The sequence below is a fragment of the Delphinus delphis genome, chromosome 8 (assembly GCF_949987515.2).
Source record: "Delphinus delphis chromosome 8, mDelDel1.2, whole genome shotgun sequence".
Lineage (NCBI taxonomy): Eukaryota > Metazoa > Chordata > Mammalia > Artiodactyla > Delphinidae > Delphinus > Delphinus delphis.
In genome coordinates this window covers 67,992,316-68,017,781 of record NC_082690.1, presented here as the reverse complement: position 1 = coordinate 68,017,781, position 25,466 = coordinate 67,992,316, and the positions used below count along the sequence as shown (strand labels likewise).

Sequence of the window (25,466 nt, the reverse complement as noted above, 5' to 3'; positions counted from 1 at the left end):
TTTACAAAGCACTTTATAAAAAAATTCTCTGCACACAAACCCTATAATTTTCATATAACTATCATACTAAAGATAAATTCACTTTAAAGCCAACACTTAGAACATTTTTAAACAAAAAGGTACCAGTACCTAAACACAGACGTTAACAAATACAAGAATACTGTACTGCCAAGAGGTTTAACCAAACGCCTTTTCAAAGTTTCTGCAAACAGGTTATGAAAACGTATGTGAGAATTTGCCCCCATCCCCCCATCTCTCCAATCTACCCAAGAGGAACCTTACTGCCTAAAGGCAGGCTCCCCAGCCCACTCACAGCAGCAGTACAATATCAAAGGAACCACTGACCAGATGAAACGCTTACGTCACAAGCCCATTTCATACACGTGACACGAAGACAGACTGTGAGAATCCCATTAAGCCATTTAGAATGTGAACAAACACACGTGGCAAAAAACCGATTTACATAAAATTTAAGCATATTAAAGAATTAAAGGCTATTCAGGTTTCTTTTTTAAATGTTACAAAACTTTTTTTGTCTTTTTTTAGGCACATAGTTTTTGTTTTTACTTTTTTTTTTTTCCTTATCTGCAGTCATGAGCCTGTTGAAAAAGGCCTACAGAAGTGACTCTCAAGGAGGTAACAGGGAGGTGGTTTTTTTTTTTTTAAAGAAGTGCAGTTAATATCTAATTTACACAGTGAAACTAATCACAGAAAATGACTGATGCAAAAAAGAAAAGAGAAGGAAGGAAGGAAGGAGGGAGGGACTGAGGGAAGGAGGGAGGGAGAAAACCAGAGACTGGTTTCCAATTGATTTACACCTAGATTCTGTCAGCCTCTTTCAGAAAAAGGGGAAGGGGAGACAATTTCATAATGGAAGGCAGACAAAAGAGAGCCAACATGATAGAGGTGGAATCTCCTGGAATCTGCCCCCATTTCATGATGAACGAGAGGGAACATAAATGCTATTTCAAATGCTAAAATGATGGAGTGGGGCATATAACAGACTCAATGCAAATTCACAGAGAATAAAACAAGTTTACGGCTTAGGAAGTAGAACAATAAAGACAAATATTTCATCTTATTTAATGGTGCATGACTTCAGTGAAACTATCCTTTGCAATGCAATTTTAAACACAAAACCTTCATTCTTAACGATATAAGTAATGAGTTAATGAGAGAAAACTATTGCCAAAGAAAGCACAGTAACAGTTGAAAAGGGAAACAGGAAAACAAACATTTGATTAATTTCTTCCAAGTTGTGGTGTAGTCCTGCCACGACAGGGAGGGGCTGAATTCAAGCAGCTAACTATAACTTGTGCTGAGCAATTTTCCTTTTCATTTAACTTTTTTTGTTTCTTGTAGAAATTTCTACGAATACTCACAACTTGGTGTGGATAGAAATCACTCCTGAAATTTCAGACAGCCCAAAGAGGGTATTCTTAAAGACACCAGGTAGAGACAGACGGACCATCGCATTCAGAGGCTAACTTTCAAAGATGTCTAATGTCACTGTAAAGTCTATATTGGTAAAGAAAAGTCTTTTTTGTCCTGGCTTTTGTTTGGCTCGTGTTTTTGCCTTCTCATCCTTTTCACTCCTTTTCCTCCCCTCTATCAATTTTCCCAATTTACACAAGGTTTTGATAAAAGCCAGCACGGACTCTAAAGAGTTGCCCTTTGGAGGGCTGGAACATTCTTCGAAAATTCCGAATCGTGAGTGGTGCTCTTTGGAAGTTTCTCATAGCGCATTCAGACAACACTCAGAGTCAACATTTTCGCCCTAAGAAGAACACTTCAATTGTAATGACCCTAACCCATTTTTTTGTTCTGCACTGTCATCTCAGTTTGAGGCTTCCAACTTTCAGAACGGTATCACTGCGTCAACCGGAAGTGCGCGCTGTCGTCTGAGTGGAAAGGCAGGCCTCCACAGACTGAACATGAGCATAAGAAGGACCAATCTGTCCACCGGCCGAGAGTCTGCGGTCTGTGTGCAAGTTCCCTGAGGCGGACACAGGGCTGGGTGACGGGCGGAGATGGCGCATGGGGTCACGGCGCACAAACACACCAGTTCCTGGGGGCCCTCCTGCTGCTGTGCGCCCCGGGGGCATGGGTGGCAGGGGCTCCCCCACGGCAGACAGACAGCGCGGCAGGCAGGGTCCGCGTCGTGCTCTTGTGAATGGAGGCCTGTGGTTGGTTACTATCCCAGTAAACCAAAGGCATTACGGTGATCTCAGAATATTTTTGGTCTCTCTACAAATCATCGTGATTATGGCAGCACTTTTCTAAGCTGGAATCTCAAACCAAAGGCACTTTCATGCTAGAGTGCAGAAGATTCACAAATAGCTAAGTATTTGGTCATGAATTTAAAAGGCAACATTAAAAGTATACAATTTGCTTTTCATAGTAAACTACGAAGTTGCAAAACCTTCCATTTTGGTATAGACATTTGACAGTGTGGTCAATGAACTGACTTCTGTTCATTTCAGATTTCAGACCAAGAAGTCAGTTTCCAATAGAACTGGAGAAAAATGGGCTTACGAAACAAAAATGAAAACAATGCTTGCTTGCTCTATTTTAAATACCATGCCGATCAGTAAAGGGACATCGAGAACTGGTGTGAGAAAAGGCTGGCGGCACGACTAAGTATCACTAAGGCACTGCTTACTGAACGCTTTGGCAGCTCTGAATTGAAAACTTCCTACAAAAGTTAACAGTAGTAAGAGAAATGCTTCCAGCTTACAAAAGGGCTCACAGTTCCGAGGCAGCCTTCTGCACTGCAAACCCTACACGCAACATCGCAAAGATTTAAGGCTTTTCAGAAATGACATGTGCAGGGTTTTGCCACAGAAACATCAACAGAAAGAAAGAAGCAATGCAGACGTATCCTCTTAATGTCACAGGTGTGAACACCAACACACAAAATTGGTTCTACCCTTCATTAGAACAGGTGTAGTGTACCAGAGCATAGACAAAAATCATACAAGTTATCGGTACCTGGTTTGAAAAGCTGACTGTCATCTTGTGTGATTTAAATAACTTACGTTTGTACAAAAACAAACTGCAAAAGCCACTAGAGTCTTGAGACCTAGAGAAGACTTGGGTTTGTAACACCAAGTTCTGGGCACGGGGGCTGTTTTTTGGCTGGTCCGAGCGTGGGACTTTGCTGCTGGGATGCTTTGTGAAGAGAAATTTAACTCAGAGCCTGTGGCAGGTGAACTGTCCTCAGGGTAAGGAAAAGGCTCATCAGCTTTCCTATCTGCTCGCGCATGCCTCCCAGACGTGATGCTCCAGGGAGAGAAGCAGCGTCACCACCAGGAGATGCTGCTGCTCTGGCAGAGGAAGGGGGTCTTAACCTCCCTCTCTCTTCCGCCCTGAGCACCAGAGAGGAACAACCCCCGCCAAGAGGCCAAGGATTAAGTGTCAGGAGTCCCAGAGCCTTACTCTTAATCTGTCACTGACCAGCTGGGTGACTTTGGGCAAGTCATCTCCCCTCTGGGCCTCAACTTTCTCATCTACAAAATGGAGGTCACAGGCATACCTCGTTTTATTGTGCTTCACAGATATCGCAGTTTTTAAAAATTGAAGGTTTGTGGCGACCCTAAGGCAAACGAGTCTACCAGCGTCACTTTCCAATAACATTTGCTCACTTCACGTCTCTGTGTCACATTTTGATAATTCTCGCAATAATTAATAGTTGAAGAATAATTCAACTTTGTTATTATTTTCATATTTTTTATGGTGACCTTCAAGTTTCTATTGTAATTGTTCCGGCATTTTTTAGCAATATTTTTTCATTAAGGTATGTGCACTGATTTTTTTTTTTCAGACATAATACTATTGCACACTTAATAGACGACAATATAGGGTAAACATAACTTTTATATGCACTGTGTGACTCGCTTTACTGTGATATTTGCTTTCTTGTGGTGCTCTGGAACTGAGCCCGCGCTAGCTCTGAGGTATGCCTGAAGACTGTGCTTTCCTAAAGCTCGATAAAGGAAAATTCGATCAGCCCTCTTCTGAAATGAATCCCTCTCTCCACCATCCTTAAAGATGAAATGTCCCAGAGGTCTCTGTAAATTCTACAAAAAAGCAATGAGTGCAAGGCTAAAAGTAGAAGACCAGAGGAAATGTATTGAAATGATTAAGGGTTTGATAATGAGAACTATAACCTTAGGAGAACTCACAAAAATGGGTGGGATTTTCTTTAACCTGATAAAATAAGCAACGAAGAGCAAATTAGAAATGCTCTTTAAATAGGTGTGAGTTGATTCTAGGGATGATGGTGGCCAGCTGTCCCCAACTTTCCCAGGGAGGAAGGAAAGAATACTTGTAGCAGAGAGATTCTGTTGTGAAATAGAAGTTCTGAAGTAGGAAGAAACATGGACACAATATCATTTGAGTAATATTCCTACCTGTCTCTTGATGGCCTGAGACAAGGCTCCCAAGAGAGCAGCTTTCTCAGGGTAAAATGGAAGGAGAAAGAAAACCTCAAATATGGCATTTGTGACCTGTCAGATGCAGGGCAGTGGTTCTCAACCAGGGGCAGTTCTGTGCCCCATGGCACATTTGGCAATGTCTGGAGACGTTTTGGGTTGTGACAACTGGGGAAAGGTGTATCTAGTGGGCAGAGGCTAGGGATGCTGCTAAACCTCCTACAGTGCACAGGACAGCCCTGCACCACAGAGAATTATCCGGTCCAAATGTCAACAGTGTCAAGAAGGGGTTGAGAAACCCTGGTCTAGGGTAGCTTAGACATTCTGGGATTCTAGGACATGTTTTGGAAAAGCCCCAACTTTATTTAGGTCTTGCTAAGATGAAAATGAATACCAAGAGACCAAAGCCCAGTTCTTCAGCTTCTCCCTATTTAGGCTGTGGAAAGTGGCCTCTGAACTCTCCAATGAAAGCACAAGATGTCCCTGAATCGATCCTGGTAGTGGAGGGTCAACCAGGAGATAGAGCACCCAGAAAAGAGCAGTGAGGACGGAGCTCTGGAAAGGCTTCTTTATGGTACAGAAAGCTTTACGAGGGGAGGAGACTCTGCCATAAAGGGTGAAGGACCAAAAACAGACTTGGATTCGATGTTCTAACACAAATCTAATCCCAGGGTCTAATTTGGGAGTGACAGAGAAAGGGCTAAGAGGTTGGACCAGTGGTTAAGACAGGGAGAATATCTGCCCTGGAGAAATCTTTAGAAGGACAAGACAAGAAGTAAACTTGTTTTAAGAGCAAAGAGCAATCCTCAAGTTCATCCATGTAAACCCCCAAACTCAACTACAAAGGCATTCGGAGGAAGAGGCAAGCATCAGAGCGCCCAGCCTAACTCTGTGAGTTCAGCAGACCAGGGTATGCCCTTCTCTGCAGCCAAAAGAACTACCCTCTAGCTGGTGTTCTTGGGTCTCCATCTATTTGCACTTTGAAAAAAGTAAATCCTCAGAGCCCTCCTGGCAGTACCGAAGAGCCCCATTCCTGGGAGAAAGCGGGAACCAAATACCTCTTGCCCTGAAGTTCTGGAATGGCGTGGCTTTTAGCCACATAAGATCATTTGCGCCCCTTGGTCCTGAGAGACTGGGGGTAACACCTTGAGTAAAGACACAGGAGATGGGAGCCAAAGAAGCATCCCTAAGAGGGGTGACCAAGAGAAATCATAAATATATGACCAAGGAAGAAGCTTAATGCTTGGGCCGAAGACCAGATAGAAGGGTGGGCCACTAGGGCAATTCTTCAAAGGTCCACCTGGAATCAGGGAACAAACTGTAGTCTCTTTACGTAGGGAAGATACACACCATGCTACTGGCTTATGTAAGGGATGTGTGTTCCAAAAGGGGAAAGTTCTGCGCTCTCTCCTTTGGTCTTCCCAGTGACCAGGGTCATGGGTTTGGGAGAGGTCAGGCTTGGTTCTTCTGTTTGCCATGAGCCAGCCACACCCTCATGACCACCAGATACTAATCAATATATAAGCAGGGTCAGAGCAGGTGGTGGGACAGGGAAGTGGGTGTGTAGGTTATTTGAATGTGACAGAACAAAGTTTTCATTTTCTGGCTTGACGTAAAAGTCTTGACATGTTTCACAACTTACAAAACATTTTATGTTCTAATAGTGTTAACCTATTCCTGACAATTATCAAAAACGTCACTTTCCTCCAGGAAGTTGGGGAGTATGCCCTGTCCCCTTCCCAATGAAGCACTTATGGAAATAACCCAAGACATGTGGCCACATCAAACAGACTGCCTGGACAATGCTTTGGAATATTTGGGTTGGAAAGTTGAATTCCTCCTAGGAAGAAAACCTCCCAAATGTGCCTGTTTGGAAAGGGCAGAGATAGATAGCTGAGCCTCTTCAACCTCAGTCAAATAAGCATTGTGACTTACTGAGAGATGTCAAGGAAACGCGTGTCCTTAGCGAATACACCTAGATCTACGGACACAGACTGTGAAATACACACATATCAGCACCTAGAAAACTGAGTGACACTGAATAGATGTTCAATAAATATGTGTTGAATAACTATATATGTATATGTGTATATATGTACACACAAACACACACGTACACATATAGTTACGGCAGGTTAATATGCACATTGGATCACCAGAAATAATTTACCCACAGGCTGGTGAGCACGCTTGTGATTTTCTGGGGAGCAGAGATCCTAAAACTGATGAGCCTTTTACGAGTTTGGTTGATGAAATTTCTCCCAGCCACAGGGTTTTCTATAATTTGCAGCTCACAGTGCAGTATTCATGCCAATTTTAAATTTTTGTTATTAAATTTCAGTGGTTCAAATATTTACTCATCTTAATAAAAAATTTGGTTGTCCATATAAAATATAACTGCACACACAAGACTATAAACATTGTAAGTTTAGATTTTCAGTATTTATCTACTTATTGCAAAAAGAGCCATCTTTTCTTTTTCATTAAATAATCATCACATTAGTACAATACAATTTTATATTTTTTAAATATACTATATATGTTAAGGATAAGGGGTGAAGTTTTCTTCCTCTGTAATAGCTGTTTCAAGAGTTTAATGGATTAGGAGATTAGTTTTAACCTCGAGGAAAAAAGTACAAATTTGTCTCATTAGGATATTTCTACCAAGCATTTCTTAAGGCTATATTTTAACATTTGGTTTCAAAAAGAAGGAAAAGTTTCATTTAAAAAATAATTTAGTGAATTACATTCTTTCATAACTTCCACCCTAATTTGTTACAAAGATAAGTCTAAAGATTCTTAGTTTTGTGTACTAATTTACATTTATATTTAAAGATTAATTTTACTTGTATCTTAAAACAAGAATTTTATGTTGGGAAAAAAAAAAACACTAAATACATTTGTATAAAGGCTGTAAATGTCCAATGGTAAATGCTCTGTCTTAATTTTTTTTTCTACCACAACGAGAAACAGGTCTCTGCAGACAGAGACTTGGGTTCTTAAGGTTCACCTTTCTGAGGAATTGTGGGCTGTGGATCTGAATAACACACAGAAACAACTCGATTTCTCTTTTTACAACTGTACCAGAACTTCACAGCTATAATGAGTATGAACACATGAAAAAATGACTTCACTCAAACAGGATTTAGAAAAGTTGGGGTGACCTCAGGGCCAGGGCAGCACCCCTGTGTGGTGAGGTTTACAGTCAGTCGTTCGATCATGGAGAGAGTGTGTGTGTGTGTGCACATATGTGTGTGTGTATATACAGATATCTATATATATAAATAACCACGGTTAGTCCTTTACAAGCCTGTAAATATGATGCTGTGCTCCATGTTCACTATTTGAAACTTCAAATACACAGGCCATGCACAGGAGAGTTTCTTGTGTATCCCTGTTTGTTACCACCTGTTTAAAAAAAAAAAAGTATAAATGGAAAAGAATATGAAACAGAACGTACAATATATATAGGTATAACTGAATCACTTTGCTGTACAACAGAAATTAACACATTGTAAATCAACTATATGTCAATAAAATATTTTTTAAAGTATATATATATATATATATATATATACACATATATCTATATCAAACACCACATGAATGAAAACATATTCCATCTGTGCCATGATGACTACGATTTACTTGGAAAGGAATATGGAGTCCAATGTTCAAAAAGTGGATTGTTCAGAGATCTGCCCAGCCTCCCTCCGCCCCCTCCAGCAAAAACTCAGGATATTACAGGTCTGACTTAAATCCTATTTAAGCTTAGTTACCATATGTAAGAAAGATCTTACAGATTGGGTCTCACTCAGAGAGCCTAAGAAGACACCACAAGAATTAGTGTGGGGTTTTTGTTTTGTTTTGTTTTCTTCGGGGGTGGTGGTGCAATTTTTTTTACAACACAGAGAATTTTCTATAATTCAGTTCCATGGGACAGTCATTTATCCTAGGGACTGTCTCCTATCTTATTCCTAAACCTCTACTAAATTTTGTTTCACGATAGCCAATGGGAGACATAAACTCTGTGAGTGCCTTGCTCACCACTGTATTAACATGCAGTGCCTGGACTCAGTGAAATACATGCGGAGTAAAAGAACAGTCACACAGTTCAAACCCATGTTGTTCAAGGGTCCACTGTATTCGCTGAACGGATGGAAATTCACAGAATAATAGCCACCATCTGTTCAGTGCTTACGATGCACCTCCTCAGTATTAAATGCTTTACAGAAAGTATCTCATATAATATTACAACAACTCTAGGAGCAGGTGCGATATCACTCCCTCTTTGACAAGGGAGGATGCTTGGGGTTAATTTGTTTAAGGTTATACTAACGTCAACGAAAAACCCAGATCTTCTGGATCTGAAGACCTTTTTCTTACCCGTTATGCCATGCTGCTCTAGATAAATGCATTGATACAGTGATGAATCATCTAATTTTTTTTTTTCTGGGTAACAAAGTTTTTTTTCAATACTGGTACCCACTTGCTTTTCTAGTCTCACTCCCTGCCACTTCCCTTGCAGATCAAATACTCCAAGTATGAAAGTCTTCCAGCCCTGAAATCTTTCCCTCCCTCATCACTATATCCAAACAAATGCTGTGTCCTGCTGCTTTTATCTCCTGAAGAGTTCTTGAATCCATCTCCCTTTTCCCCTGCCACAGCCCAAGGCACCAGCAAAGCTGACCTGGACTCCTCCACCAGCAGCCACCCTTGCCGGGCACCAGTCTCACCTGTGCACAGTAGTCACAGTAACCTTGAAAGAAATATGAATCTGACAACAACACACTCCTGCTTAAAAACTGAATGGCCTCTTTTAAACTTTAGGATGAAGAGAAAACCTGTTCTCATCCTACAAGGATGAGAGTGAGCGGCCCATTCTGGCCAGTCCTACCGGGCCAGCCGCACTGCTCTGTTTCCAGTCCTCCTCCTACCACATTCCCACCTACGTGCAGTATTCTTCCCTACCCTCTCTGCCTCTCTATGCATCTGGAGACACCTCTCAATTGTTTCTTCCTCAGGGAAGCATTCCCTGACCTCCTATTACACGTTCTCTTGTCACCATGCACCGACCTCTACCAGCCGGCAGCCACAGGTGAATTACACGCATCTTGTGACTCCCTGTCCTTGATGAATGCCTGCCTCCCTCACCAGACACCAGGATGCCTGGTCCCGCCTGTCTAGTTCACCGCAGCCCCGCAGCTGACATGTCAGTATGCACCCACCGAACGGGCCTTTTCTTGGTAAATCTGAAAAATATCTGCTTGCCCATCAGGCAACTTAAATATCATCTTTTAACATCCCTGAGAATTCCCCACCTCATTCCAAGTACAGGTGCCTGCTCAGGCAGTTCAACTACTCTGTGCTCCCATGATGTCTGTTTCACAAGTTTACTGCAGCCATGATGGCCTTGCATCGTCATCATCTATTTACCCGCCTCGTTCTCCCTACAAGGCCCAGATTTCCTGTGTTTTATTTGCACTGTATTTCAGCAGCTAGTACAACCTTTCCATAACTTAGCCGAATCAATGCAAACATTCTCAATAACCTTTGAGGTGGAGAGGGCAGACTTGAGCACTTTGTTTGTAAACGGAGGTAACTGAGGTCTGGAGACTTTAAATGTCTTACTCAAGGTCATAAAGTAGAGCTGAGTCCTAAACCCAAGTCTTCTCATTCCATGACCATGACATCCTGCAAAGTGTCTTTTCCATCAGTTCAAATCTTAATTTACGTCTATCACTGGCTCTGTGACCTCAGGAAGGACTAACATTCCTTATCCATAAAATAGGGATAAAAATGACTTCACAGTTCTGCAGTGAGAATTTCATAATTTATCTACAAAAGATTCAGCACTGTGCCTGGAACCTCTATGATCTACTTTACCTTCTTGCAGACTTTCTATGAAAGACTATATCCTATTTAGGCTTCATGCTTGAGATGAAGGAGGAAGGAAAAAAAATGTTTCTAGCAACCTGTATGTCTGAATATGACCTCAAATGATGATCGAAATCCTTGGCCCACAATTCAGTCGCTGTCTTCCTCAGTCTGATTGCCACCATTAAGTCCCCAAACCTACAGGGTCACCTCAATTCCTGAATCATTCTGACGAAACCAGAGTCTAGCCCACCAGCCAGTAAGGCCTGGAACTGGCCGTGGTGACACAGGTTTTGTATCTAATGTTCCTAGTAAAACACCTGCAACTGTGTCCAGCAACTGTCATCCTGGCCATGTCCCTACACCTGAGGAAGTGCTGAAAAGTATGATCTCTCCTGTTTATCAGTGAGATGACTTCATTTTCATTGCCCAGGAGTGCTGGCTTAATTTCAATTTTTCTACAGAAAACTATTATTTCTAGCAAATATTTATTTGCTACTAATTCTATATTTATTTGCTTCTGATTCTTCATATCAAAGGGATGTATATAGTTGCTTAATGATACGTTTTAAAATTAATTTAACCTGGTAAGTTAAATGGATGGCAGTCATGTGTTCCAAGGGAGCATTACTGATATAGTTACACGGGTTTTGTGGGTAATAGATACTTACAACTTTCCCTGATCATATTTATCTTGGCTGTGCCGTGAAGTCGGGTTTTAGGGACTGAGGACATATTCCTTAACGTGCTGAAACAGTCTCACTGGTTTGTAAGAAACATCTAAGACTCCCTCCAGAAGAGGGGGGGTGGCCATCCACTCAGAGAGTTTTGGTTAATTTCTGAGGCAACTGAATGTCCACACCAGGATGCTACACACACCTTCCGGTCATCTGAGCACTAAGGTGATCCATCTGTTCTTAAATAGCAACAAAGAACACCTATATGACAAGTACCTGCAAGCACCCCAAACCTTGAACTGCTCAATTTTCACCGAAGACCGTTAAAAAAAGGATACTAATGAATAGTTATAATATGTTTTCCAAACTTTCTCCTGGACTGCTAGTTCCCAAGTTTCAGAGGGACATGGACACATATGAGAATCCAGAGATTCTCTCCTTGGAATAAATGAAAATTAGATGTAAAATTATCTGTCTGCCAATTGTATACCCATAATCACGTGTCTGTGAACTCTGAGGCTCCCTGTGGCTCACTTAACCAATCCCCTATAGCAGTGGGTCTCAACCTGGCTACACACCAGAACTACCTGGGGAGCAGTAAAAATAAACAAAAACCATGATTCTGGGTCCCATCTTTCAGAATTTTTAAAAGCTTCCTGGATGAATATCTTGATATGCAGAAGGTTTTTAATTTCTTGATTTTTATTTATCTTTTTTTTTTTTTTTTTTTTTTTACAGTGGCATACAAGAGCTGGCTCCTACTAGCTCTGAAAGTTATTGTTAAATATGAAGGAATTTCGTGGGCTGGACAAATGTTGGTAGCTTGAAATTGCCCATGGAAGCTGTATCTGCAACAATGGAAATGGGCAAAAGCTATGGATACGGGCTTTGGAAGGAACTAGGGGAGAGCCTTTTTTTTTTTTTTTTTTTAAACCAGCACATCACTGATTGAGAATCACTGTCCTACTGAATCCAAAAAGTACAGGTAAAGAATTCTTGCTCTAAGTATTCTAGTTCTTAAACCTGGTAACAAAGAATAACAAAGTAGGCCTTCAGAGGGCTGAATATTTGACCACAATATTGTCCTGCTGCCCCTTTTTGTAAAATTGTTTCCACCAAATTTTGTTTTAGCATTTTGCCTTTGGTTTAATCAAGGAATGTTATTTTTAAAAAATTCGCTTTATGAAATCCATTACTGCATATTTTATAGGTATATTTTGAGAGGAGCACTGTACTTATTAACCTTCCTAAGTAACCAAATGAAGTCCCCGTGAGAAACTGTTTTAAAGTTAAATTTAGGGGGAAAAAAACACACCAAGCATTGCCTGGGGAACCAGAAAATTTTCCCATCATGGGCCTTGAGCACCATTGCTTTTTCCTTGCCCTTTAGCTGCCCATTAAGTTTGACCATACTTTTCAGCCCATAAATATTCTCCCCCCGCTCCTGGTTATGCCACTGACTGTATTCTAGTTTACATTTCTCCTGGTACTGAGGGTTTATACTTTGCTATATTAATGTATGTTACTTATAATAATAAGGCCTTGTAAATCCTTCATGAAATGAGTCTAGGTATGTTTGAAGCACAAACCTGCTGACTCGGCTTTTGCCTCATTTATGATTTGTATACCATGGTGCTGCTGAGACTCACACTTAGCTAATACTGGAATTACCCAGGGAACCTTAGAAAACCTTAGAAAATACACATGCCCGGGCCCTATCCTCACAGACCCTGATTTAATTGATCTAGGATGCAGCCCTGCTATCGGGATTTTTAGATATTCTCCAGGTCTTGCTAATGTGCAGCCAGAATTAAGAATCCAGCTGTATCACCCTCACCCTCCCTCCCCAAATTCCAGTTCTGCTAAGCTTAGAAAGACCAGCCAGGTGAGACCCCTTTCTCTTCCACAAACTTGAGCCAAACTAAGTTTGCCCTATGGATGTGTGAATTCAACTACTGATTGACCACCTGGGGCCCAGCCCCACAGTCTAGTCAGTTCCCCTTGGCCCAAGCCCCAGCACCTCCCAGGCCCATCTTCCCCACCAGCCTCATGGCTGAGACTGACAAAACTTGAAAGAGACAAACAGTTACCAATAAAATTGTGAAGTTTTCCAAAACACTGTTCATCATATATTTCTCTGGTAAGTGTTTGAGCTTGTGGATGAAATTGATCATATATTCACACATCGGGGAGCGGTTTATTCGGTATACAAATCGGCCATTCTCAAACCTTGCATATTCCGTCTGTGAGGGAAAAAGGATTTGAGCATTTTTACACCTTTGACTTCAAAATACATAAAAAAGATATTATTGCCTGTAAAAGCATTTTACGTTTTCAACATGAATCACCTGCTATATGCTGCACTACTTATGTAGTTTACTTCATTAAAAAAAATCCTATCTCCAAACTTAACACCATACTCAGAATCCATTATTTTTCTGGAATTTTTTTTTTTAAAACTTGGGAAGATGACAGCTTTAAAGAAAAGTTGTATAGATGCTTTTCAGCAAAGGTTAGAAAAAAATATAACTGCCTGCTTAGTGATTCTCTACCTCGAGATCTGTGAGAGCAAGCCCGGCCAGTCACAATTCTTCAAAGGGCCCATAGAAAATCCTTCTTTACTGTGACAAGGCCTCACAGGCCAACAACCAATGCAGCTAATTTCTCTTCTTTAGGAAAAACTACTTCACACTGATCATGAGCCCCTGACTGTGTTATGTCTTTAATTTTTTCAAAAAAGGGGTTTTTAAAAAATATATACATGCGGTTTGAAGATCCCACTGAAGCACTTAGAAATAAGAGAGACACTCGTAGATACTCTGGATCAAAGAGGAATTTAAAAAGAAATTACAAGCTATCTAAAGCGTAATGAAAAAGAAAATATTTACATCAAACTTTTGGGACTCGATGAAGCTATACTTGCAGGAAAGCAGCTTCATGTCTTCATCATTAAAGATGAAAAGTTATAGAACTTAGTACACATCTTAAAAAATTAATAAACCCTACAAAATAAACCAAAACCAGTGAAAACCAGGAATAGGAAATTAATAAAGATAAAAGCTCAAATCAATACAAAGGAAATTTCTTTTAAGATTTTTTTGTTTTGTTTTGAGGTGGACCTTTTTTTTTTTTAAGTCTTTATTGAATCTGTTACAATATTCCTTCTGTTTTATGGTTTTTGGTTTTTTGGACACGAAGCATGTGGGATTCCAGTTCCCTGACCAGGGATCGAACCCGCACCCCCTGCATTGGAAGGCGAAGTCGTAACCACTGGACTGCCAGGGAAGTCCCGTAAAGGAAATTTAAAATGTAGACAGGATATAAGAACTAGTTCTTTAAAAAGACAAAATAAAATAAATAAACCCTTCACAATCTTAAGAAGGAGAAGAAAGAAAAGAGACAAAACCACAATTACATTATTGTTCAGAAGATTTAGAGGAGGTTACTTTATGTAACTCTTTGGCAAACAACCAATCAACCAACCAATCAATCAATAAAAGCAAAGTAAAACCTAGAGGACAGGATGATTTCCCAGCAAAATACAAATTGCTAATACTGAACCAAAAAGAAGTAGAAAACTCCAATAGGTCAATTACTGTGGAAATGACTAAAAACTATTTAGAAATCTACCACTGAAAAAGGTCCAAAGACCAAATGGTTTCACAGCTAAGTTTTATATAATCTTTAAAGAACAGTTATTTTTAATGTTATTCAAACAATGCTATACCATAGAAAAAGATAGGTATTCCAATTATTTTTATGAAATTGATGTATATTCAATACCAAAAGTTGATGGTTTATAAAAAAGAAAAGTATAGATTAATATCACTTATGAGGTGCAAACATTTGACGTAAAATAGCAAACAATGCATCAAAGTATCCAAAGTAGAACTTTCTTCAGGAATGCTGTGGTGGTTTATACATAGGATGTGCGTTAACTCATGATGTCAACAAATTGGAGAAAAATCACATAGTAAGAGTTGCTGAAAAGGCATCTGATAAAATATTGCAGCTATTACTAATAAAAAAATTTAAGTAAAATAGGAATAGAAAGAATTTCAATATAAAATAAAGACTATTTATAAAAACCAATAATAAGTTTATCCCAAACGTCAAAACATCAAAACTATTTCTACTGACATCAGTAACCATACAAGGATACTCACCATCACTATTTCTTTTATTTCTTTTTACAACTGTGTTGGAAGTTTTAGCAAATGAAGAGAAGGTGAGAAAATAATAATAGTAATAATAATAAAAGTGGCATGAACATTGGAAACGAGGAGATAAAATAAAGTCTTCTCTTTTTGCTGCTGCTAAGATAATACAACAGAGAAAACCCATGAATCTAGGGGGCAAAACCCGCTGGAGATAAATAAGAGAATATGGTAAGATGGCCAAATAGAATACAGATATGCAAAAACTAGGACCTTTCTTCTATTCTAGTAATTAAAATCTGGAAACTGGAAAAATTGTATTAACAAATTATATAATATTTAGAGATATATTTAACAAGAAAGGGATAAACCTATATATGAAAACTAAAATCTTATTAAAATAGATAAAATGAGATAGAAATGCAAATAGGTTCTTGATTGGAAAGATTTAATATCAATAACACATCAATCTGTCCCCAAATAATATCTAAATCTAATGCAATTACAATTAGGTTGCTCAGGACTTCCCTGGCAGTCCAGTGGTTAAGACTGCACACTTCCACTGCAGGGGGCGCGGGAAGATCCTATATGCCGCGGCCAAAAAACAAAACCCCAAAAAACGATTAGGTTGCTCAAACAAGATTTTTGTTTTTCTTTACATTTTTATTTTTATTTATTTATTTTTATTATTATTTTTTGAGGTACGCGGGCCTCTCACTGTTGTGGCCTCTCCCGCTGCGGAGCACAGGCTCCGGACGCGCAGGCTCAGCGGCCATGGCTCACGGGCCCAGCCGATCCGCGGCATGTGGGATCCTCCCGGATCGGGGCACGATCCCGCGTCCCCTGCATCGGCAGGCAGACTTTCAACCACTGCGCCACCAGGGAAGCCCATTTTTTACATTTTTAAAATGCTCTTATAGTTTGGAAGAATAAATGCTGGCTACCTGCCTAAAAAATATATGAAAAAGAAGAGCAGTGAGATTGACTTGCCCCAGCAGATATCAGAACATGCTATAAAGCCACTGTAATCAAATCAACACAATACTGGGACATGTAGAGATAAATAGAGGGTGGAATAGAACAGACTCCAGGAACAGCACCCAGTATATGCAGTAACTTAAAGGGGACAGATCCACTCAGTTGGAAAATAAATGATTTAATAAATGACTTTGACACAAATGCCTATCTATTTGGAAGAAAATATAAGCAGACTCCCATTTCACACCAAATGCAGAAACATATTCCAAGTAGATTAAAGGCTTAATTACAAAACTCCACCTGCCACACCACAGCACGTTCTCCATGAAAATGCCTGGGATTTCATCAGTCGAAGACAACCTTTCCCTGTTCCCTGAACTTATAAAGAGATTTGGGTATGTTAGCTGAGGATGAACTGAAGAATAGTTTGACATCTGGGAAACTGAGTTACTTATCTGGTTCACTGTTTCTCACAGGTACCTGTCCAGGCAGGAAGTCCATCTACAGGTAAGCCCTGACAACTTGGCCATTTGGTTGCAACAGTAACACTGACTAACCTTCCATGCTCCCAACCACCAGCAGGTACCTTTGCTTCCTCCTTCTCAGGGGAGATGGAGGTCATGTGGCTCCAGGTCTCCCAGCTGTGTCTCATTACACAGCCACATTCTCACCCACCCTCTCCTTGGACTTCCCAGACACTGCCTTGAGCTGGTTTCCCCCCTCCCTCACCCTTCTTTGTCCTCGGCTTCTCTGTTCATGTCTCCCTTTCCACCTACCCTAGGTCTGGCTGCCACTCTCCAAACTTAATCTTGATCCCTATTTTCCTTGCTATTCCCTCTCTGCAGCTAGCTCTCCATTCCCACAGCTTTGATTATCCTTAATGCTCAGGATTCTCAATTGATATTTTCAGTCTTTACCTGTCTCCCAAATCCTAGTGTTGCAGCTATATTCGTCCCTGACTATTTCCAGTTGAACATCTTATTTACTTATCTCTGCTGGTGGCTACACTGTCCTCCTAAGCATAAAACATGTGATCTTTGACTCTTCCTCCTCTTTAATATTTAATATCCAGTCAGTTTCTAAGTACCATTCAAAATATCTTCCTGAATTCCACTACCACCCTTTTAGTAAAGCTCATGACACCTAAGTTTACGGCTACCATCTAGTCAACTCACTTACATCCTCCTCTACCAGCATAACCCTCCTTAACACCATTCTCAGGATGCCCATCCTGTGCTCGGGAAGCTATGAGGGCCTGCAGCATCCCAAATCCGCCTTGTTCAGCCCAAAGTCTTGAAAAACATCTCCTGCTCCCTCTCTCCACCCAATGCATCCTCTCTCTCACGCCTCAACACAAAGTCAGGTTGGGCTCCTGGACCTGAGAGGTCCTGGACATCTGTGAATAAACACCACTCACTGAGCATGGATGAATTGGGTGATGGGTAGAAGACAATGGAAAGCACAACTCTAAATGAAATCACCTGCAAACATTATTCACAAAAAGCAACCCACCCCAGTAAAATGAACATCCATTTTTTGAAGGGGAGGGAGGCATGAACTATAAAGGCCATAAATAGGTTTTTGGTCCCAGTATATACTGAAATATGTTTAAAACAATTAAGATGAAGGGAGTGGAAATGGCAAAAGCAAAAACCAAACTCAAGGCATCAGGGTTTTAGAAGGCAGGTGCCAATCAGCTGAGGACCACCTTGGTTGTTATCAAGATGCCTGGAAGTGCCCTTGAACCTGGAACCTGGGGTGGGAGGGGTACCATCTACTGGGCAGCAGGGTCTATCTCTAACAGATTCCATATCAGCCCCCCCTCCATCCCCCCATCCCAAGGCCACCTGCAGGACTGACACACTGGCAAGCACAGGGCTGACTTCAGACAGTCGGAGGGCTGGCATGGGATTACTCCTGGCCTTCTTTCTTTCAGTTGCTTTCAAATCATTTTGCCTTCTTAGAAGTAATGGTGTGTGTGGGGGGTAGGAGTGGGAGGGGAAGGAGAAGACACCAGAAAAATAAAACCCTCTGCCCCAGTTTAGTTTTAAAGGAAGGCGACAGGCCGCCCTGAATGAAGGTTCCAGCATACAGAGGACAACTTACCTCTACTTTTTCTACTACTTGCTTCCCAAAGGAGCAAACTTTGGTGGAACAGGTGACTGTCATGTTCTCAGAACTCTCATACTGACTGGTCACGCCGTAAAAAGCCCCGGCATCATCTTGAATACTGCAGTTTAAATCCGCCTGTTGGAAATGAGATGGAGGTGGGGATTACTCTCTCATCGCAGGAGTCAAAGCAGTAACCATCCGGGTAAGACCTCCACCATGCTGGCTGGAGGGCAGTAGCGGGCCGGCGTGGCTCAGAGAGGTGGTGAGGTGACGCCTCGCTAGAAACAAGTTCTATGGCTCATCCGTTATTTTTTGAAGAGAATGCTAGTTTGGGCAGTCTTCCCTTGAAATAATGACATGCTATATGTATGTTTCATTTTACTGTCTTGTATTCAGTAGAGAATACTATATATCCTTGTAATAAGACATTCACGAGGTCTCTGAAATATGTGCAGAAAGCAGTATGTGAATTGTATTCATATTCACTAATCTGTAGATATAGTTAAAAGAACAGGAGATTCTGTAGCTGACTGGCCATTTGTTATATAAGTAAAAACAGATACCTCGTTAACAAATTACAGCACCCAGAGGGGAGACGGTTCCTACTAAAGACTGGCTTACAAAGATGCAAAATAATTAATACAAGTTCCCACTCATTTAACGTATTTATGATTACTTAGTGAGGCTCATGCTAGAAACAATACAGGACTACAAGCCAATATGGGATGTACAGAAAATAGCTTTAATTTAGATAGAAAATAAGTACCATGTCAAAGGTACTCAGTTTGGACAATGGAAGCATTATTTTCAATTAAGGGTATTTACTTTCAGGATGGTTAAGATTTGAACATGCGGAGAAGGGCTGAGAGAACGCTTGCACAGAAGCAGCCTGGAGTGCTTCATTCTAGCTACACCGTGAGGACTAAGGAGACTGGGAGGAATGAGTTTGGAAACGCCACAAGGGCCCAGGTAGAGGAGGACTAAGTAGGGGTATGGGTTGTATCCTGTAGGAAATGGGAACCTATTGGAAGTGTTGACACAAGGAAGTGAGGTGATCAGAGCTGAGCTTCAAGGAGAAGTGTCTCAGAGTGGTATAATGTTCACCGCAGAGGGAGGCTGGGAGGCTGCTTCAGCGGCTAGATCACTGACGGACGGTCCCCTTCCCTCAAATATCTACTGACCCTTTCCTGCACACTAGGCACTGGGTGTGGAGCTGGGGATCAACGAGTCCACATAGCTTAAGATTTAGGAGTGGGGACATCGCAACAGAAATAAGCACTCCTGAGATGGGCACAGAGACATGAGAACAAACAGTGGGGAGGGAGCCCTTGGGGTCAGGGAAGCTTCTGATGATGACGCAGCTCAGATCCAAAGAGAGAAGCGCTGGCATGGGTCGGTGGATCATGCTGTAAGAGAGAGTGTATAAAGGGCGCTCGGCCAGAAACAAGGCTGGAACAGAGAGAGCAAGGAGAGAGGGTAGCTGGGGAGGTGGGGGTGTGTGGAGGGGTGCGGGGGAGGGTCTTACATCCTAAAACCAAGGGACATATGAGTTTTAAGTACATAGGATAGGGCCAGTGACAGTTTAGGATCAGATCTGCAATCCAGAAAGGCACCCCTGACCACAGCTTGAAGACTTGAGAAGAGAGTGAGAATGGATGAGTGAGGTGTGTCAGGAGGCCTGGAAGAAGTTCCAGATGAGGCATGGTACTTGGGCTACTAGGATGACTGCAGAGAAAGAGAGGGGGATCTGACATACAACGAGACTATCTCTTGCGAGGTGTGGCACGTTTTGGCTAGCTAATTTTAATACCTTGACAGGTACTAACCGCCATGAAGACCTGAGTCAGCCTATATATATTTTTAATAAGGATCTGCATTTCAATTTCCCTCTTGAATTGGGTATCAGGAAAATCTCCATTTTCTTAGGTAAAACTTCGGATATGCTGGCTTCAAATAAAAGGACAATATACTTTATATTCCCTTTTCTTATATGCCAAGAAATTCAAAGTTAAATTAAGTGTTCAACTATAGTCATTAACTTATTCTAGGTACTTCTAATAACTACTAACAACCAGTGTCCAGCTCCTGTTATGGGATTCCAATCTACTTTTACTTGTACTTGTCCAGTTTTACATTATCCATAAATTTAGTATTGCTCCCTCACATTTTGGTTTTTGAAATTTTATGGGGCATAAATTGCAAATAATTAAAAATGCCCAGGTGTGCCTTTTGCTCACATTCAAAGGTTTGACATTTAGCTCCATGAGAGAGCAGTTTAGCGGGGAATGATGGAGGTCTTACCCTGAGATTTGTATCTCAGCTCCTTAAGGCTGAAGAGAGGCCCGTGAGTCTATGTGGGCTCCAACCTCCAGTACAGAAAGATACCAGTGTGTCCTAGGCACACAGGAGCTCTGACACTGGGTTGTCATCCAGCCTTCCAGGGCGGGTATCACCTGCTGTGAACTAAGAGAGGGCCTTTCAGAACTTTGAGCGGGTCCTGCCGCCAGCTGAGAACACAGAGCTCCGAGAAGTGGCTCAGGTGTTTTGCGGGGGTGGGATGACCAGTGATGTTCTTTGTGGGATTGATGCTCTTACTATTATGATGTAGTTTGTGCCAACAAGGTTTAACTTAAAAAAAAAAAAAAAAAAAAAAAAAGTAAAAATATGCATGTGGAAAGGAAAAAAAAGAAATCAAACTGTAAAAACGATGTACGTTGTATTTCTACCTTGAACTTGCCAACCTCCCTAGATGACCAGTGTTTTCTATTTCTCAAGTGTCCTTTTAGAGATATTTAGCATTTAGATATTCAAACATACACATTCCCTCTTTTCTGCACAAACTGTAGCATTCTTCTAAACCTGGCTATAAATAAATAAATACTTCTTAGAATTCACATAGTACTGATATAGAATACCAGTTTTCAAAAGAACAGCCCTTTAAAAAACTGAACAGCCACACTTTTTGGTGGCTACGTATTATTCCATTATACAGATGCACCATAATTTAACATGTGCTCTACTGATGAATATTTAGAATGCTTCCCAACAACAGTGCAATAATAAGTTAAGTGGAACAGGAAAGGTCCATTAGAAATTACTTTTACTTTGTTTACATTCAATTTTTAAAAATTCCCTGCTTTGAAAATGGGAATTAATGGACCATAAATACACTGTTAACTAATACTGCAATTTAAACAAACTCATTTTGATGTAATCAAGTTGTTGTGAAGGACTGGTGAACAATCAAAAACAGTCTGGTGTTTGTGGTGTAAGGGGTGGAGTGTGGGAAGGAGCATGGGGAAATTAGCAATGTGCAGGGGAGTCAACAGGAGAGCGAGCACATGGGATTGGGTTACTTTTTAAAAACTATCAACTTCAAATTACATCAGCTTAACCAGGAGGGAGGTTTCTTAAGAACTGCACCTCAACTCCCTAGGCACAATGTTTTCTTTTCTTTCAATGCTCCATTTTTCACTTTGTTTACTTCAGTGGCAGTATTTTTTCATATACAATTTTTAAGGGTTACATTCCATTTACAGTTATTACAAAATATTGGCTACACTCCTGTGTTGTACAGTACATCCTCGAGCCTATCTTACTTATACCCAATAGTTTGTACCTCCCACTCTGCCACCCCTATATTGCCCCCCCCCACTCTCGTACTGGTAACCACTAGTTTGTTCTCTATATCTCTATAATATATTTTGTTATATTTTGTTGTATTTTTTAGATTCCACATATAAGCGATATCATACAGTATTTATCTTTTTGTCTGACTTATTTCACTTAGCATAATGCAGTGGCAGTATTTTTGACAAGCAAAAGATTTACAATGTAAACAAACTACGAGTCTTAAAATCTAAAGCAAGCATAGAAATATACAAAATAATCCATACAAATTCAAAATGTTACCCAAGTTTATAATGGCATTCACCATAATTTGATGTTAGCAAAATTGCAGAAAATTTTCACAGCTTTTATGTTTCCACCTCTATGAGTTTCCACGCTTAAGTAATACTGGTGCTATAGCAGCAGCACACCTAGTAGATTTGACAGTTAGAGTGGATCATTTTTAACACCCCCTTCCTTTGACAAAATTATCTTCAGTAATCATCAGCACTGTTTCACCGTTTTAAACTTTAAACACAAAAACTCTGAAAGTGGTAACAGAGAATGACGTAACTCTAGTTCTACTTTTTCGTCTTCATAACTACTGTGGCCATTTCCAAATCACAGAAGCAGCAGCACTGTGTGGACTGCAGCTCCAACGATTCCAAACTGTTAGAACTTACTCTAGAATATAAGACTGAGTCTTTAATCACATGTGTTATTAAAGAATAAGTAACATAATGGATAAGCAATATAAGTGTGCTGGTTTGAAGCATATATATGTGTGTGTGTCTATACACATATACGAAATAAAATATATATGAAATATATATACGAAATAAAAGCCCAACACTAATTTTACCAGTTGTTTAAGGTTTAGGCCAACAAAGGATTTTTTCTTTTTGAGGAATATTTTATTGATAGCATTGTTTAGAACTGTGGGCACAGTGTGATAATAAAAATGACAACCATTTTTAGATGGTTTTGCCATATAAACTTCTCTGCAATGAACCTCCTTAATGCCTGCACCTGGGGCAGACCATTCCCACCCTCTCACCTTTGGTTCACCACTGTCCCTTAGAATTCCCTAAATAATTTAATTAGTTTTAATTCGGAATGGATGACCCGTAGGTACAATGTCAGGAAGTATCAAAAATGAAGGTATTCAAGAATTCACATTATGAAACTCCACCATCTGAAACAATCTCAACAAAGTATGAGTTTTAAAGTTGTTAGGATTAACTTTTTTACATAAAATTAAAGTAGAACATACATTCAGAGAAGTGTACAAATCACAAGTTTACAGACTGGTTAATTTTTATAAAGTGAACACACCCATGTAACCAGCACCCAGATGAGGAAATAGAACAGAAGCCCCCTCATCCATGCTCCCTTTCAGTACAATCAAACGCCCCATGTCACAAGAGTAATCTTCATCCTAAAATACTGTACGTTAAGTCTGGTTTTGTGAATGTTTCACAAGTGGAATCACATAGTGCTGATTCCTCTGTGTTTAGTTCTATTTGTGCAGCATTACAGTGAGAGAGCCATCCATGCTGTGGTGTTCATCTATCCTTGTCACTGTAGAGTACTCCACTGAATGGACTATACCACCACCTATCTCTTCTAGGGATGGACATTTACAATGTTTCCAAATTGAACCTATTATGAAGAGCGCTACTCTGAACATTCAGGGATAAGCATTTGATGAACTCATGTGTGTACTCCTGTTAGGTGTTCCTAGGAGTGGAATTGCTGGTCATGAGATCTATGTGCACTTTCAGCTTTCATTTAGATAAGAGGAACAGATTGGTTTTTGAATTATCTTGCTTTCCTTAAAAAAGTTTGAGACAACTTTGTATTTAAGTATTAGTGTATATTTAATAGGTTAGATTTTAAAAGACTTCTCAACTAACAGTAAATAAGCAATTTGCTATTACAACTGCTTTGCAGTTACTTTTGAACATGGAAAATAATTACACAGCCATCCAACCATATCATAGTTGTTCTTTGGGAATTTTCTAGGAGGAGGTATTGATGTGAAAGATAATTATCTGTCAGCTGATGATATTATGATTATCCCAGAAAGAAATATGGTCACTGAACCCCCGTGGAGCAAAGGTAATGTCGAAGAAAGAATGCTAACATTAAATCAGCAACAGAGGAGGCAAACTCTGTAATGAGTCTATGATTCGTGCTGAGTTCATTATCCACCCTCTCGACTCATTTTTCCCAACTGAAAACTCAGGGCAAACCTATTTCATATAGTTCTGAAGGCAAGAAAATGAGGGAAAAAATGCTGGTATCAGACATATAAACTATTTTTGCCTAATCAGCTCTTATCTGATTACAGGATATTTTCTAAAAGCAAATAAATATAAAAATCCAAGAAACAGGGACTTCCCTGGTGGTGCAGTGGTTAAGAATCCATCTCCCAATGCAGGGGACACAGGTTCGAGCCCTCGTCTGGGAAGATCCCACATGCCGCAGAGCAACTAGGACCGTGCGCCACAACTCCTGAGCCTGAGCTCTAGAGCCCACAAGCCACAATTACTGAGCCCACGTGCTGCAACTACTGAAGCCTGTGCGCCTAGAGCCCGTGCTCCGCAACAAGAGAAGCCACTGTAATGAGAAGCCCAAGCACCGCAACAAAGAGTAGCCCCCACTCGCCGCAACCAGAGAAAGCCCACGCGCAGCAACGAAGACCCAACCCAGCCAAAAATAAGTAAATGAATAAATAAATTAATTAATTTTTAAAAATCCAAGAAACAACTAGAACCCAGCAAACTTATCCTTCCAACAAATTCCAAGTTCAAACGATATCCTATCCTCCGGGTATAAGCCAGCTGTTGGGGCCCAGGGCAGCCCGTTCCAAAATGTGCCTCAATGGCATACTTATTTTGGATTAAAGTTACTTAAGAAACAACCAATGGAAGAGGTTGACCCGCCCCTCGGTCTCCCTGAAATCAGGAAATAAATCTCTCATATGAAAGGTATACTTCCTGCGTCTGGAGGTAGAAGGACACCCTCATCACCAGAGATGGAGAATTTAGGGCCGAGAAGCCTTTTAAATAAACCTTGTTACTTTAAAATTTTACTTCCCCAAGCCCAAGCCCTGTTTAGATTCTTCACTAATTAAGCACCCCAAACCTACGTCTCTTTGTCCTGTGATTCCTCACAAATTTATCGTTTGTCTAAAAAGTATAATAGATGCCTGCTTCAGCCACTTCTTAGGTCCCATTTCTGTGTGAACTCCATTGCCATGAATTAAAAATTTGTTTCTGTTTCTCCTATTAATCTGTCTTGTGTCAATTTTATTTTCAGTCCAGCCACAAGAACTCAAGAGGGGTAGAAGGGGAAATTTCCCCCTCCCTAGCTAGTCATGGGCCATGTTCTAAAATGAAAAAAAACAAAAAAACAAGCGCCTTGCCGATGTGACTGGAGAGGGCAAGTCCAGGCAAACGGGCCCTTCTAAGGAATCTTTGCCCATTTTGCCCTAGAACAGAGACCCTCTATATGAACTGGGTTCAGAGACCAGCTCCTTCTCCTACCACCTAAGGCAGGAGTCCTTTCTACAGTATCCTGACCTGCGGTGCCTTCTGGCTAAATACTACCTTCAGACA

The 25,466-nt window shown here is 40.7% G+C and overlaps 1 protein-coding gene across 8 annotated transcripts in view; it reads right to left on the bottom strand.

Annotated features, from left to right (window-relative positions):
• Positions 1-625: 625 nt before the first annotated feature.
• The window catches only part of TEAD1 (TEA domain transcription factor 1), a 261,357-nt gene continuing 236,516 nt past the window's right edge, over positions 626-25,466 (bottom strand). For all 8 annotated transcript variants that reach the window (XM_069540946.1, XM_060018513.2, XM_060018511.2 and 5 more), the window contains 3 exons: positions 18,229-18,369; positions 13,078-13,230; positions 626-7,841 (listed from right to left, as the gene is read on the bottom strand). In XM_069540946.1, coding sequence (XP_069397047.1) covers positions 7,728-7,841; positions 13,078-13,230; positions 18,229-18,369 — 408 coding nt within the window. In that variant the 3' untranslated portion in view covers positions 626-7,727. The remainder of the gene's footprint in view (positions 7,842-13,077; positions 13,231-18,228; positions 18,370-25,466) is intronic.